The sequence below is a fragment of the Paramormyrops kingsleyae genome, chromosome 9 (assembly GCF_048594095.1).
Source record: "Paramormyrops kingsleyae isolate MSU_618 chromosome 9, PKINGS_0.4, whole genome shotgun sequence".
In the NCBI taxonomy this organism is placed as follows: domain Eukaryota; kingdom Metazoa; phylum Chordata; class Actinopteri; order Osteoglossiformes; family Mormyridae; genus Paramormyrops; species Paramormyrops kingsleyae.
The window spans coordinates 36,548,098-36,564,214 of record NC_132805.1 but is presented as its reverse complement, the minus strand read 5'-3'; the positions used below and the strand labels follow the sequence as shown (position 1 = coordinate 36,564,214).

Here is a 16,117-nt window from a genome sequence, read left to right as displayed (position 1 = left end):
TTAATTTTAGACGTCTTACTCTCGTAATTGTAGTTAATTATATCCATTTGGAAATAACCCAATTTTATAAGCGTGTGGAGGAAAAACGTGTAAACGGCATAGCCTTTGATGGTCCGGGTATTGAGAGTAATTAGTGTTTCATCCGATCGGATAGAGGGAGAAAAAGCTGTACGACAGACTATGCGCATATGTGTAGAATACAATCAACTGTATAGAAATGCATATAGAATAAAATCGTACAAATATTTTATAGAAAATGTGCGAGTAAAGGCTGTATAGATATAAGGATGGATGTATTAAAAAGCTTTCAGAATAATAGCGATAAATGTTGACTGTATAGGAACACACGTAACAATGCGGCTGACTGTAGCAATAAAGATTGCGCGTATCATAATGGGGTAGAGAGGCGGGTTGCTGTACCGTAATACATGCTGAGGGTATAGGAACACAATGCAGAAAGGCGGCGGTTTCCCTTAAAAGGCTTCGCCGGGTGACGCGCCGGTGGAGCGGCGCTGAGCTGCACGCTGCGCTATTAAGCGGCGCATTAGCTGCGGACTTCGCGCACTGCATGGATGCGAGCGGCGCTGCGGCCGTCTGACCCGCGATCGGAGGCACCCCGGGGTTACCAGCCCTCACCATGTGGACCGGCACCTTTCGGGCGCTTTTTCGTATGGCTCCGGTGTTACTGGGAGTAGCTGCCTTTAATCTGGATTTGGAGAAGCCCACCGTTTACAGCGGTCCCCGGAACAGTTACTTTGGCTATTCGGTAGACTTTCATCAACCATCACCGGACAAAAACGTGTAAGTGCGTTTTTTTTGCAGGGTTTTCTTTTTCACCCACGAAATAATGTAATTTGTCTTAAAACCATGTGGTTATTAGTTACTTTTCCAAGTGTTTACGGAAAGCTAGACAGATGTGAAATTGCCAGATAGCCTACTATTTAATTACATGCATGCATATCAAATCTATTTCTGTCGAAAGTGTGTAGAAACAAATACATTCTTTACTTTAGACTTTACTTATAAAGAGCATATGTGAGATACAGAGGGGCTCTTTGCTCCTCTCATCGCACCTGTAAGCTTTTATCTGACTTTGCCCGCCTGCACGAATTCATGCTCATTTATCATATCAACCAACACGAAGCTGACCGGATCGGTCTTTTGGACTCTGCTCGTTTCCCCAGTATGAGCGTCTTGGTCGGGGCTCCCAAAGCAAACACCTCTCAGCCCGGGATAGTGGAAGGAGGCGCGGTGTATTACTGCCCCTGGCCAGCCGCGGACTCCAGCCCCTGCCGCCAGATCCCCTTTGATACGTCCAGTAAGTGCGCTCCGGTCCAGCTCCGTCTCCACTCAGTCCCTCTCCTCCGTGTCCGCAGCGGACCGTCTCTGCATTTCTTTGGCTTAGTTTGTTCTCCTCATGTAGCATACTGATGACCGGATTTTAAGTCCTTGAGGCGATGTGCTTGTTTTGATTTTGTTAAAGGATGAGGGTCCCTAATTGACCCCCAAGACATATTTAAAATGTATTCACGTTCCAGTGATGGGCTACGACAGCCTCCGGTGTTCTTGTTTCTTAGTTGCTGGATATCTGATTAAAGTTTCATTTGCTGCATAAGACATCTGCTAATTTTAGTGACGCATATAAACGTGCACATCTTACAGCGCTAAAAGCTCTTAGGAAGTAAATGATTGATCTCAGAGCTGGAGGTTTCGGCAGAATTACGAGTAGAGTGGTTTTCAGATACATGTGGCTCAGTGAGGGTGTGTGTGTATTTTTTTTATATGCATGTGCGCGTGGGTGTGTTCGCGCGAGGTAATTTATGAGCTACTGGGAAGAAGTTTCTGGCATGACTTTTGATTTCAGCGCATTGTTCTTCTTTCCTGTCGGGAGAACTGAACCAAGCCGGGGAGGGGGGGGGGTGGCATTTTTACCTGGCCTTGAAGGGCATCCACCTTTGTTGAAAGCTGTTCTGCATTTTCCCTTGACCTGTTTGGGATGCTGCGCACAGGAGTGTCAGCTTGACATGTCATTATTTAACCCCTGAAATTTGGCTAACAAGAAAAACTAAGCAGGGGGTGTATATTATAAATATTATAATATTTAAAATCAGCTGATTAAAGGGTGATGGTGAGTAGATGAGGGACTGAGGTTGGCTGCTTTCTCTCACCCTGCGTTTGGCTACGGTGGCTGCGTGTGACATCTTTATGTGTGCGTGGGTGCTGCTGGGCTCCTGCGGTCTGCCTTGCTCTTTTACGGAGGTTCGTTCTCAAGGGGTTGGGGGTGGGGGCACCGGCGAGTGGCTGTGAACACATGGGGAATCATTTGGACTTCAGAGGCTGCAGGGTAGATGGTATGAGTGTCTGTTTTTTATTAGATAGTATGGGGGGGCGTGGGGGTTGTCTGTCTGTCTTTCTCTCTCCTATATTGTGACCCAGTCAGTCTTCCCATGGCTTAAGTGGGCACTGACCCTGTCACACGCATGCAGTACAGTGACAGAGGACACCCCCCGCCACCAACACGCATGCAGCACAGTGACAGAGGACACCCCCAGGCACCCACACGCATGCAGCACAGTGACAGAGGACACCCCCAGCCACCCAAACACACAAGCACACCTTCTCCCTCAGCCCTGCATTGCCCACCCACTTCTGGGCACGTCATCGGTTAAACCATGAAATGAATCCTGGCCACCCAATGTGTACCTGAGCTCTGAAGCCCCCCCCACCCCACCCCACCGGGGTCCCCTGTCATGTCCAGAGGACAGATCTAAGAACTCCTGGTCCCCTGGAGCCTCTTTCAGGACATACAAAGGATCGAATCGAATTGGGAGCTGAAGCAGACGTGCGGACGGGCACCCGGCCCTGGCCAGCAGCACTGCTGTCCCTCTCCATGCCTGTGCCGTGTTTTGTTTCACCTCTTCTAGCCGTAATGGCTTCAGCCATCTGTCCAGCTGTACCCAGACGGTCCTCCGGACGCCTCACGCTCACTAACGGCCAGGAGTCGCCTTGGTGATGCGCACAGCCGAGCTCCAGCGGCGCCGCACCTGTCAGAGCGTCTCAGACTCCAGAGCTCACTGCTCTGTACTTTTTTAACTTTTATGAGGTGGTGCAGTTCCACGTTCTCCCCTAACGGGGGGTCTGTTAAAGGCCTGCTCTCACGCAGGGGGCCCTGGGTGGCTGTTATTTACACATTTATTATTCTTAATGAAGTGTGAGCCGTGTCTGAGGAACATTCTGGACCTGTCTGGTTCTGCCCTGGAATCGGCAAAACCTCCAGCAGCCAAGATACACCTTGCCAGCTCCTTCTGTCAGCCATGTGTCTTAAAAATATGCTTTAAAAAAAAAAAGTGAAATTAGAAATATTGCCCTCCCCATGACCCATTTGAGAGTCTCATGTTGATATTTGTGATTCCTTTGCTATTTTTCCATTTTAAAAACTTTCTTGGGGGATTAGTCACATTCTTACGGGCGACACTTTCCTAACTCATAACTTATCCGGTCTCATCGTGCCGCCGCTGTCAGCGACCCTGATAACGGCCAGATGATGGAGTTATTGTCCTGGCATGGCTGATAATAAACATAATAGCATTCCTCTGCTCCCTCTGATGGGCCGTTGTTTTCTCTGCTTGCTGAAATGGATGTGGAGATGTTTTGTGCCAGTTCCTTCTTCTAGCCTCCCTCTTTTCTGCGAGGGCGTAACTCTACACCGCACTTGCTGCGTTCCTCACTCTCGCCTCTCCCCTCCATCAGATAACAGGATGGTCAAAGTCAACGGGACCCGAGAGCTGCTGGAGTTCAAGTCTAACCAGTGGTTTGGAGCCTCTGTCAGGACGCACAAAGGCAAAGTGGTGGTGGGTACCAGAGAGACGTGGGCTTAGGGGTGGAGCTTATTAATGAGCCTAGTGTTTGGGTACCAGAGAGACGTGGGCTTAGGGGTGGAGCTTATTAAGGAGCCTAGTGTTTGGGTACCAGAGAGACGTGGGCTTAGGGGCGGAGCTTATTAATGAGCCTAGTGTTTGGGTACCAGAGAGACGTGGGCTTAGGGGCGGAGCTTATTAATGAGCCTAGTGTTTGGGTACCAGAGAGACGTGGGCTTAGGGGCGGAGCTTATTAATGAGCCTAGTGTTTGGGTACCAGAGAGACGTGGGCTTAGGGGCGGAGCTTATTAAGGAGCCTAGTGTTTGGGTACCAGAGAGACGTGGGCTTAGGGGCGGAGCTTATTAAGGAGCCTAGTGTTTGGATACCAGAGAGACGTGGGCTTAGGGGTGGAGCTTATTAAGGAGCCTAGTGTTTGGGTACCAGAGAGACGTGGGCTTAGGGGCGGAGCTTATTAATGAGCCTAGTGTTTGGGTACCAGAGAGACGTGGGCTTAGGGGCGGAGCTTATTAATTAGCCTAGTGTTTGGGTACCAGAGAGACGTGGGCTTAGGGGCGGAGCTTATTAATTAGCCTAGTGTTTGGGTACCACAGAGACGTGGGCTTAGGGGCGGAGCTTATTAATGAGCCTAGTGTTTGGGTACCAGAGACAGGAATGTAAGGCACATTTTTCAGCCCAGCAGATCACACAGTAACATAGCCATCTTAACCCAATGCTTGTGTCAGCCCTTAAATTTAACTTCATCACAGGAGGGGGTAAGTAGGGAAGGTCACTCCTCACTTTGAAGGAGGTCAAAAGTCACCAGGATCTGCACACAGACCTTTCATCACTATCATTATTATTTTGATAATGAAACCTCAGAAGGCCATTCATACGGGGGAGTGTCTGTCATCTGGCCAGTGAAGGTTAACGAGCTGCTCTCTGTCCCCCACCAGGCATGTGCCCCCCTCTACCACTGGAGAACCGTGAAGATGAGCAGCGAGATGGACCCCGTGGGCACGTGTTATGTGGCAGTGCAGAACTTCAGCGCTTACGCCGAGTACTCCCCCTGCCGCACAAGTGAGCATCCCCTGACGGCGTTCATGCGGCAAGCAGTCACGGTCAGGCGGGAAGCAGTCATGGTCTCACAGAAGGTGGTCACACTTTCACAGGAAGCAGTCATGGTTACACAGGAAGTGGTGGTCACAAGGGAAGCAGTCACGGTCATGCAGGAAGTGGCTGCAGTGTCACAGGAAGCAGTTTGGGTGATGTAGGAAGTGGACAGTGTAACACAATAAGCAGTCACGGTTTCACTGGACACGGATATAGTCACACGGGAAGCGGTCACGATCACGTGGGATGCAGTCACAGCCAACAGGAAGCAGTCGCTATCCTGTCATGATCACACGCAAAGCAATCTTGGTCTCATAAAAAGCAGCCACGGTCGCACAGGAAGTGGTCACGGTCACACAGGAAGTGGTCACGATGGGTGTCATAAGTTGGAATGTAGACCAATTTATTAAGAAGATAGCGCTCACTTGATCCCTGGTATCAGCAGAAATGCAAGCAATCCAGAATCTTGAAATTCCACACCATACTGTCCATCTTTTTTCCTTCTAAAAGCTTTAACCAGATCTGTGATGTTATTTTCAGGATTAAGAACATTAAGGAATTATTTATAATTAAGAATGTGTTTTGCAAGCTGTTAAAGCGTTTATGTGAAATCTCTAAACGGTGGCTACAGGAACACATAGTGCCTGAAGATGGTGGGGGGGGTGCAGCTTAAACAATTCAAATGGTAAGTTAAACACTGCTAAGGGCCCGATGCTTTATGATGTGTCCGACAGGCAGCCCGGTGCCAGGGGAGTGTAGCGTCTCAGTATGAGCGAGGCTGGAGTTACCCTCCGCCTGGCTCTCCGCTCTCCGCCCTCCGTTGGGCTCTCTGCTCTCCACTCTCTGCGGGGCTCTCTGCTCTCTGCTCTCCACCCTCCGCTCTCCTCTCTCCGCTGGGCTCTCCGCTCTCCACCCTCCGCTCTCCGCCCTCCGCGGGGCTCTCCGCTCTCCGCCCTCCGTTGGGCTCTCTGCCCTCCGCTCTCCACCCTCCGCTCTCCGCCCTCCTCTCTCCGCCCTCCGTTGGGCTCTCCGCCCTCCGCCCTCCGCGGGGCTCTCCGCTCTCCGCCCTCCTCTCTCCGCCCTCCACCTCCACCCTCCTCTCTCCACCCTCCACGGGGCTCTCCTCTCTCCGCCCTCCGCCCTCCGCTCTCCACAGTCCTCTCTGCGCTCTCCGCCCTCCACGTCCGCTCTCCGCCCTCCACGGGGCTCTCCTCTCTCCGCCCTCCGCTCTCTGCCCTCCGCCCTCCGCTCTCCACCGTCCTCTCTGCGCTCTCCGCCCTCCACGGGGCTCTCCTCTCTCCGCCCTCCGCTCTCTGCCCTCCGCCCTCCGCTCTCCACCGTCCTCTCTCCGCTCTCCGCCCTCCGCTCTCCGCTCTCCGCCCTCCACCTCCGCCCTCCGCCCTCCGCTCTCAGCCCCTCCTGTTTCCTGGCCAACCTCTGCTCTCAAATGCCACTAAGATGTGAGATTGTGGGTCTCCTGTGTGGCCGAGGAGATCGCAGGTTGTGTGCTGATCCCCCAGGATGCCATGTATGTCCTGGGACAGCCTGCAGCATAGCATAGCTGGTTAATCCCTCTGTGGGTTACGGTGCTGTATCTGTCACCAGGTTGTTGGTTCAAATCCCAGCGTCACCAGAGTGATTTTACTGTTGAGCCCTTAACCCCCCCCCAGTTTCTCCTGGAACTGCCTAATTCCGCCTTCTCAAAAATGTCTGCTGCTTTGGATAAAAGCATCTGGTAAATAGATCAACAGCATGTGTGCTTATCATCCCACATTGTGTCCCTGAACAGAGGATCCCGACCCCGAAGGACAGGGTTTTTGCCAGGCTGGCTTCAGCGTGGACTTCACCAAGGTACCGGTTGTTCATTTGCTTACTATTCTCCTTACTGCTTGCTTACAGCAGCTCACTGACATTCATTTCGTCTGAAGCAACGGTGCCCCTCTCTAGCGCCTCCTGTGGTGTGAACCCACAGCTCTCGGCCCCCACTTTGCAGTGCTTAGCGGCTCGGGAAGCGGCCGGAGCCATTATCACGGCAGTGACGGGCACTCCAGTGAGAGTCAGGCACTCCAGTGAGAGTCAGGCACTCCAGTGGGAAGAGAATCCCAGACTTTAAGTGAAACCCAGTAGCCGTCTAATTAATCATCAAATATAATAACCTTTGCGATTATGAGCATGAAAGAGCTGGACACGGATACACAGCCCTCTGAAAATACCCTTTGTGAGCTTGGCCAGCGCGCCGAGAGCGGAGAGCAGATCCGTACCGTCCACCCGATACGCCGGCTTTGTTGGAGTGCACCGGCAGGCTCAGTTCCCATCTTTATCTCTGGTTTCCGTCAGCATGTTTGGGTCTGAGCTGGATGGTGAGCACAATGGTGCGGGGAGGAGGGGGCTGCCGTCTGGGGACCGAGCTCGACGGGTCAGAACTGGAACGGGATGGACGGGCCGCGGGTTGTGACCTGCCCCCCCAGCTGTGTGCTTTGCCCGCTCTGACACGCCTGTCCCTCCCGTGATGTAGGAAACCTCATTTCCTGATGATTCAGAGACTTCATTTACTCAATCAGGAGACGCTTCTTTCAGCACCTGTTTACTTACACTATTAGCCATTCTTGTGAATTGTTGTAATCTGTTGTGTATCATTTTTATTGTAATTGTTTAAATCAATTTTCCTACCATTATTTTTTAGCTGTCTGTGCCCTGAAGAATCACAATTTGATTTCTTGTGTATAAAATGACAATAGAGTGACTTGACATGACTGGATGTCAGAGAACATCTCGGTGTGTATTTAGCTGGTATGGGAGTCAGTCATCTGTAAGGTTCTCACACTGATGCATATCAAGGGCCGCGGAACTGGCGAGGGGGACTTGGAGAATGAAGAGGCAGAAGGTTATATTTCCGAGTTTTTCAAAAGCAAACCAATTGGACATGAGTTTATGCCCCTCCTCTTGTAGCCGCCCTTGTTGAGATATGTCCCGCTGTATGTCCGTATGTACGGGCAGCAGAGCTGGATAGTTCAGATAAAGAAAGTAAAAATCCAGACCTGAACAAGATTTTGTTTCAACAAACCAGTTTAGTTCTCTGTGACTGTCACTCTTTATGCACAGCTGGCTGGTTGCAACAAAAATCTTGGTTTGGATTTTTACTTTCTGGACCTGAAATGTTCGGCTCTGAGGGGTGGTGGGGAAAACGGACAGCAGCTCTTCTGTTAAACATGACGCACAGCATTCTCCCAGACTTTAAATTCAGCCCTGCCTGAAAAGTTTCTGTTTTTCTCTGTTAGGCTGGAACTCTGGTAGTTGGAGGCCCAGGAAGCTTCTATTGGCAAGGTAAGGAGTAAACAAATCCGGGCCGATGCACTGTGGGCTGGCTGTTACCGTGCGAATCCGGGCCGATCTGCCACAGGCCGGCTGTTACCGTGCGAATCCGGGCCGATCCGCCAAGGGCCGGCTGTTACCGTGCGAATCCGGGCCGATCTGCCACAGGCCGGCTGTTACCGTGCGAATCCAGGCCGATCCGCCGCGGGCTGGCTGTTATCGTGCAAATCCTGGCCGATCCGCCGCGGGCCGGCTGTTACCGTGCGAATCCGGGCCGACCACAGGGACATACAGGGACATACGGCAAAACCCTAGCATTCCTTCGGGGATAGCTTCACAAACCTTTGAACGTACATCATTTATTCGCTCATGATGACCGGATGGCATCGGGAAACAGGCAATAAAAATGAATGATAAGCAGACAGCCTGAGAGTAAGGAATGCTCCTGAGGAATGCTCCTAAGTAATGCTCCTGAGTAATGCTCCTGAGTAATGCTCCTAAGTAATGCTCCTGAAGAATGCTCCTGAGTAATGCTCCAGAGTAATGCTCCTGAGTAATGCTCCTGAGTAATGCTCCTGAGTAATGCTCCTGAGGTAGGCAGGCAAACTGAGCGTCGTTGGGACTCAACATCAGAAGCGTTATCGAGAGTTGTTGAGTGTGTTGGAAGTGTGAGAGTTTACTTTAAGGTTTCTTTATTTGGATGTGTTTATTTACAGACCTGAGGGCTGTGAATATCTTTCTTTGTTGACCTTTTTCCTGTGGCTGCCTTCTGCTTCCTGATGGCCGGTCATTAGCGCCCCCAGCCCTGTTAAGCTGTTAACTGGTGCCTAACTGGCAGGGAGAGTGCTCATTACTGGGGGGCAAAGCTGCTCCCCGCCATCCCCCATCCTGTCTGAAACAGCCCCTCCCCCGCCGAGACTGCCACAGGATGTTTGGATGGAGTGAAGGTCACAGTGCCAGCAACCAGATCAGAATGGCACTCCTCCGTCCGTTTATGCCTTTGCAGTGGACCTTAGCCGGGAAAAACTGAAATCTGATTCTCTCTCTCTCTCTCTCCCTCTCTCTCTCTTAATTCATCACACAGTCATAATGTGAGTGGGGTCACAGATACTGACTCCCACATTCACTACATATCACCCCCCCCACCATAACCCTGTCACCCATGCCCCTCCCCCCTCCACACCCAAGTAAATTTCATTTTGAAAAATAAGGGCTGAACTTTGGGGTAAAGGCTGCTAATGGCTTCATCCATATGGAGTGGAGTCCCAGAACGAGGCCCCACAGGTTCAAAGGTTCAAGGTAGCACATGTTATGCTCTCAGTTATAATTAGACCTTCGTCTCTCTGCACCTACGTCGTCTGGGCTTATTGAGTGTGTCCAAGGGCGGAGATGACTATTCCTGAAGTGACAAGTTTGTGGTTCCTGGCCAAAGTTAGTAATGAGAAATCACAGCTGCGCCCCCCCCCCCCCCCAGCACCCCCATAATCATCTAAATGAACCATAGCAACCTTGAGAAACTTTAAACACACATAAGGACTCAGCAGTATGGTCTTCGGATTGAAGGCTATTGGGCGATTGGGGGGCTCTGAGGGGGATTTTGATTGGCTCTGTGTGTTCTTCAGGTCAGGTGATAACAGCAGGAGTTGCTGAGATACTGAATGGGTACTCTCTGAAGGCCATCCTCAGGAAGGTGGACAAGGAAAAGCAGACCGGTCCAGCGTCGGACATCTACGATGACAGCTACCTTGGTGAGTATTTTCTGGGATAATTACCCAGCATTCCCTGGGGGGTGTCTTAGTGGGAGTGGTTCTGCATCTGGCTGTCCTTGAGGTTGTCATACTTTGTTGCCTGAAACATCCTGAACCCCCCACCCCCCCACCCAGCTGCTCTGGCAGTCCAAACACGCTGCCCCCATTCTGACCCCATTTCTGTGCTGGGCAGGGGTGCTGGTTAACCTCCAGTTAACTGGTAACTGGAGAGACAGAATCGATCTCAGTTCTAACAGGGCGGCACTGAAGCAGGGCTGACAGACAGTGTCCCGGGGGGGTTATGGATGAGGGCTTCCCCTTAATTGGTTAGTTGGCTCCATCATTTCTTCATTTTTAAATGAGAAATGAGATTTGAAAATGGCAGATAATTAGCTCGCCTTAAATAGGTTGTTTCTTTTTGTGTCTGTTTCAGTAAACTTGCCAATATAAATACCATGGATAATTAACTACTAATTAAACCAATGAAACCAGAGGAAATGGATGCAAACATAGTCAGATGAACAGTTGGAAGCTGCAGAGTCTCTCTCCCACTGCAAAGGCTCTGACTGTCTCCCCCCCCCCCCCCTACAGGTTACTCAGTAACAGTGGGGGAGTTCACAGGAGACTCGGAGCAAGGTGAGTGGACAACCTCTACCCCTTAACACCAGCAGGTGGAGCAGTGCTTAAAGACTGCTAGCCTGAACGTTTCCTGATATGTCAGCTTACGATATACATTAATACGAATGGATAAAGAGTTAAAATCCCACCAAGCGCCCAGAGGCTGTTACCTTTCCCTCTGCTCTAAGTCACTTTATATAAAATCATTTGTCTCACTTGCACATTGCTTTGGACAAAAGTGCCTGATAAAATACACATAAATCAGTGCAGAAAGGTTAAAGCATCAGTAATCATCTTCCTATCCCAGGAGACGCGCTGCATCCTATGAAGAGCAGCCAGTCAGCGCTGGGCTGCTTGTCTTCCTGATGGCTGCATTATCCAGAGCTGACTTGTATAGTCCGTGCTTTGTTGGTCTAACCCGTTTACACAGCTGGGTCATCAGAAAACAGGCTCAGGCTAACTACCTTATTAAGCCCTAGAACAACACTGTGCTGGACACTGAGGACCTGGGGGCTGGGGGCTGGGGGCGGGGGGCTGGGGGTACCCCCGGAAGGAGGGAGGAGGCGGTCTAGGTCTCAGTCTCTCCTCTCGTGGGTCATATAAGGACATTTTAATGGAAAACAAAGATTACTTTTTTAATGAAAGGGAGTTTATGTGTCGTAGAAACAATTTTATTAAGTCTCCAGAGTGGAGGGAAGTAATTGAATTTGCCCAGGAAGAGCGGAATGGGGTGCAGCCTCCGGCAAGGATGGGATTCTCAGGGAGTGCAGGGAGTTCTGAGCCGGGGCCAGTGTCGGCCGTTTCAGGCCACCAAGTCCGACAGAAAACCGAGGAAACCTTCCAGATGACTTATCACGGTGTCACACGGCAGTGATAGAAATCAATTCGGAGGGGTTGTCTTTCAGTGACCAAAAATGGCACTTCTGGAGTGAATTATGGAATTCCTGTTTTTCGCTGCGACTGCATAGGACTGGAGAAAGAATAAAGAATAAAGAAACGGACAGGGGACAGGGAACAGGGGACAAGGAACAGGGGACAGGGAACAAGGAACAGGGGACAGGGAACAGGGGACAGGGGGAAAGGAACAGGGGACAGGGAATAGGGGACAGGGAATAGGGGACAAGGAACAGGGGACAGGGAACAGGGGACAAGGAACAGGGGACAGGGAACAAGGAACAGGGGACAGGGGACAGGGGGAAAGGAACAGGGGACAGGGAATAGGGGACAGGGAACAGGGAATAGGGGACAAGGAACAGGGGACAGGGAACAGCGGACAAGGAACAGGGGACAGGGGACAGGGGGAAAGGAACAGGGGACAGGGAATAGGGGACAGGGAATAGGGGACAGGGAACAGGGGACAAGGAACAGGGGACAAGGAACAGGGAACGGGACAGGGGACAAGGAACAGGGAACAGCGGACAAGGAACAGGGGACAGGGGGAAAGGAACAGGGGACAGGGAATAGGGGACAGGGAACAGGGAACAGGGAAAGTCCCCCTTGATTTGATTTGTCAACAAAGGAGACGCCAAACTACATTCAGAGAGGATTTGCTTTCAAGTGGCCTAGTGTATCATTTATTTGTTTAGTGGCTTGAGAGACACTGCTGTGAAGGGCTAATTACAGCCTTGTGATGTTAGCTGTTTATAAAGCTGGACTGTCTTTATTCAAGCAGTCCACTTTAATAGCTCGTTTAAGGAGAAAATTAAATTAACTCATTCTGGGCCTTGGTCACAAGCCTAGTTCATTGGTTCATTAACAGTTCTGTAGTTCGTGCCGGTTATCTTGTGGTTTTACCCACAATCCTCAGTGTAGACCATGTCCTTCGCCTGCCAGGGGAGAGCACAGACAGTAAAATACTCCAGGACACATTTGGAGGTTACAATGAAGAGTTAGTGTGTGTCCATGTGCATAGCAGGCCTTGTATGGTGTGTGTGCACACAGAAATTTCCTGTTTGAGGTTTAACGTGAATAAACAAGCATATCTGCATATTAAAAAACAAAGTGCAACAGTCAGGCGCGTCTGTGCAGAATGAGCTCACATTTCCCACACATGCGCCTGTCTTCTGCAGAGCTCATCGCTGGAGTACCAAGAGGGGCCCAGAACTTTGGCTATGTAAGTACATTTCCATCGCAACAACCAACACTGCTTCAACATCATCACCTGCTAACGACCAGAAGATGGTTCAGTATAGTCACATCATTCTCTGCCTGTAACCCTGGGAGACTGTAACCCATGGCGCCTGTAACCCAGGGAGACTGTAACCCATGGCGACTGTAACCCAGGGAGACCGTAACCCAGGGAGACTGTAACCTCAGGAGACTATAACCCATAGACACTGACACCCATTGACACTGTAACCAAGTGAGACTGTAACCAAGGGAGATTGTAACTCATGGAGACTGTAACCCATCATCCTGGTGTCACACTGCCACTTTAAAGTTCTGTTTAATGACCAGGAAAGTGGATGAGATTATGGGGAGCAGCCAGGAACAGGAGATTCTCATATTTGGGGGGATTCCCCAGGGGAAAATGTCAGAGTCCCTCTCGCACCCCACAGCACTTCCCCCATCATCACATGGCTTCCTGCCACATATGGAGAGCGTTGACCCCCGGGTCCGAGCTCGGGGGCTCCATGCTGGCCTTTTGTGGTGCCCCCGTGAATCTGAGATGGAGAGGGTGTGACGCTGAGGCCAGGAGCCGATGTCAGCCTGGGTTAGTCCCAGCAGAGCTTGAGGGGGAGATGTCCAGTGTAGAGTCTGACCTGCTTGGGGGGTGATGTGAGAGGGCAACCTCCTTTAAGTGGGGGTGTCTGCCTTGCCCCCACCCCATATGGTTGTTATTTTAAGCCTTATGAAGGAATTCCTGGCTGGGGGAACTCCCTTCTGGACATGATTTTGCAGGGGCTGTAGTGCTGGGGGGGCGGGGGTGTTGTTCAGGGTTGCAGAGGGACAAACCCCCCATGTGCGTGGTTTGTGTCGTGGATGTGTTAAGTATGCAGTGCACCTGAGTGGAAGTGACCATCCCAAGCCCACTGTAATAAACAGCCCATTATCACCGCAATATTTCACACAGGTGGCCGTTATAAATTCCACCGACTTGACGTTCATCCAGAATTTCACAGGAGAACAGGTGAGTGTTAGATCTGTGGTCATGCAGTGTGTAGCTTAGAGGCTAGAGAGGTGAGCCTTGTAAGATGAATCGCCTATTCTCAGGCTAACAGATCTTTCCGGTATTTTCCAGATGGCCTCTTATTTTGGATACACAGTAGCTGTATCGGACCTGAACGGAGATGGGTGAGTTCCGTTCTTTCGTCTACCCAAGTTCACATCGATGTTAAAGCGTTTAGCCGTGAGCGGCGCCCATGCCACGGGCCCCATCCGCCGGGTTCCACGTTCCATGGATCCCTGGAAAGGTACTGGAGTGAGAGGAAGCTGAAGATCTCTGGGGTCTGTAAGAACACTGCTGACCCCACACAGGAACCACTGGTCTCGTGTAAAAGCCACACGCGGTCACACAGGTGATGCTGACTGAAGTGCTTACAGGTGGGTTGGACTGGTTACAGGATCCCCAGCAGGAGACATCAGTTGTAAACTGATGACCAGCCTCCAAAACCACAAAGACATGGAGATCCTGGCATTTAGAATAATATTTCATATCCCTTGTCTGGCTCCACCCTCCCACAGCCAACCAAGCCATAACCAGGAATGCCTCAAGGGAGAAATCTCAGATAACCTCACAGACACCCAGATCATATCTGACGAGCAAATTTCCACAATGCACTCTGTCCGTGGGACACGTCTTCTGTCTAATAATACTGTAAAATATGCTGAAGAAGCCTTACTTTAGGTCTTTGCCGCAATCATCTCAAACAAAAGGTGGACTGAGTGAGTTTCGGAAATTTGCTCTTCAGTTACGCGTATGAAAAACACGTCCTTAGGTTACTATACCTTCGCGTCTCTTACGCTCTACCAAAACCACAGCCCAAACAGGGTGATTCAACAACAGGTATAAAGTGACCTAAAGCGTGAAATCCGAGCCGCTGTTTTACTTTTTGGGGTTGCTCCCCCACCTATTCAATTAAGGATGGTCGGCTTTGATGCTCGGCAGTTCCTTCACAGTCATCCTTTTGTTGTGGCTGAGCTCGTAAATACAGTATTTCCCGTGAAGGAACTGCGAGATCCTGAATAACTCTCGGATGCCACGGTGCTGCCAAGACGAGGCGTTCCGCTAGGGACAGTCCTCGGTAACCCTGGAATGGGTTTTGTCGTGGCTCTGTGGTGTTTGGTGGCAAGGATGCTTTTCGATGTGCTACAGTTCCATTCTTAGGCCCATCTGAACAGAGCACCCTGAGCAGATCCAAGGGGAGTTTTCACCAGAGGCATGAAGTTGGTCTTGCACATAACATAATGCTTAGAAGCTGGATGATGTGGGGCAAAATTCAAGAAATCCTCTCTTGGAACAACTGTCACTTCATTTTTCTGGTTTTGTGGGACAAAAGAAAGTGTCCTCGTTCCTGAAAGCCAACAACATTTAGCTCAAAGCTCAGGTTAGAGACCTGGTGTTGAGCCCCCAGTGCAAATCGTCCGGAGCATGTTCATCGGCCAGCCAGATGAGAACAGTTCCTCTCCCGGAATTAACAATCGTGACGTGTCACCGATAATAAGAGCTCTCACCGGAGCACCATGCCGCTACAGGCAGCCACGCTCGGGTTTACCCCAATATGTGCTGGCAATTCACCGTGAATATCGCTCATCACAGTAACAAACAAGAAAGTGTGTTCCATCTCACTCGACAGCCTGGATGACGTCCTGGTGGGTGCTCCACTCTACATGGACCGGGAGTTTGAAAGCAAGCCCCGGGAGCTGGGCCGGGTTTACATCTACCTCCAGGAGGACCTGCTGCTCTTCTCCGAGCCCATCGTCCTATCTGGCACGGATGTGTTCGGCCGCTTCGGGAGCTCCATAGCATCCCTGGGAGACCTGAACCAGGACGGATTTCACGGTAGGCCATTGCCCTTAGCTTAGCATTCCATGCTAATTCGATTTTAGCTTTTGGTTGGCTGTTCAAATCACCCTCAACAAGCTTTTCTAACTACCACCACACACTTCTGTGCTCTCAGAAGCCCTTGCGGAACAGAAGGCTGTGTCTCACTGTTGTCGCCGTCCAGATGTTTTTGTGCGCATAGACATCCTGGATTTCCATGAGGCCTCCTAGGTCCGTTTAATCGTCTAGAGGGTTCCTGCGACCGAGGGGCACACGTGTGTTTCTGGGCCCTATTTGGAATATAGAGCTGGCTATAACTGGCCGCATGGCATTCTGATCGGTGTTTAATGAGTCACTGCAGTGGTCACATGCACTCCTGTGAGATATGAGGTTCAGCACCTAATGCTTTTTCCAAGGAAGTAAGAGCTGTGCCATGGAAGCACTGGCGCAAACAGGATGGACGGCACACCACATCTCGAAAGCCAGC

The 16,117-nt window shown here is 50.8% G+C and overlaps 1 protein-coding gene across 1 annotated transcript in view; it reads left to right on the top strand.

Annotated features, from left to right (window-relative positions):
• The first annotated feature begins 429 nt into the window (after positions 1–429).
• Positions 430–16,117, top strand: part of itga8 (integrin, alpha 8) — a 49,313-nt gene continuing 33,625 nt past the window's right edge. Inside the window, exons 1-12 of the mRNA XM_023844545.2 lie at positions 430–801; positions 1,185–1,318; positions 3,751–3,851; positions 4,812–4,935; positions 6,758–6,819; positions 8,247–8,292; positions 9,903–10,028; positions 10,620–10,664; positions 12,716–12,759; positions 13,720–13,776; positions 13,888–13,940; positions 15,443–15,648. Coding sequence (XP_023700313.1) covers positions 638–801; positions 1,185–1,318; positions 3,751–3,851; positions 4,812–4,935; positions 6,758–6,819; positions 8,247–8,292; positions 9,903–10,028; positions 10,620–10,664; positions 12,716–12,759; positions 13,720–13,776; positions 13,888–13,940; positions 15,443–15,648 — 1,162 coding nt within the window. The 5' untranslated portion in view covers positions 430–637. The remainder of the gene's footprint in view (positions 802–1,184; positions 1,319–3,750; positions 3,852–4,811; positions 4,936–6,757; positions 6,820–8,246; positions 8,293–9,902; positions 10,029–10,619; positions 10,665–12,715; positions 12,760–13,719; positions 13,777–13,887; positions 13,941–15,442; positions 15,649–16,117) is intronic.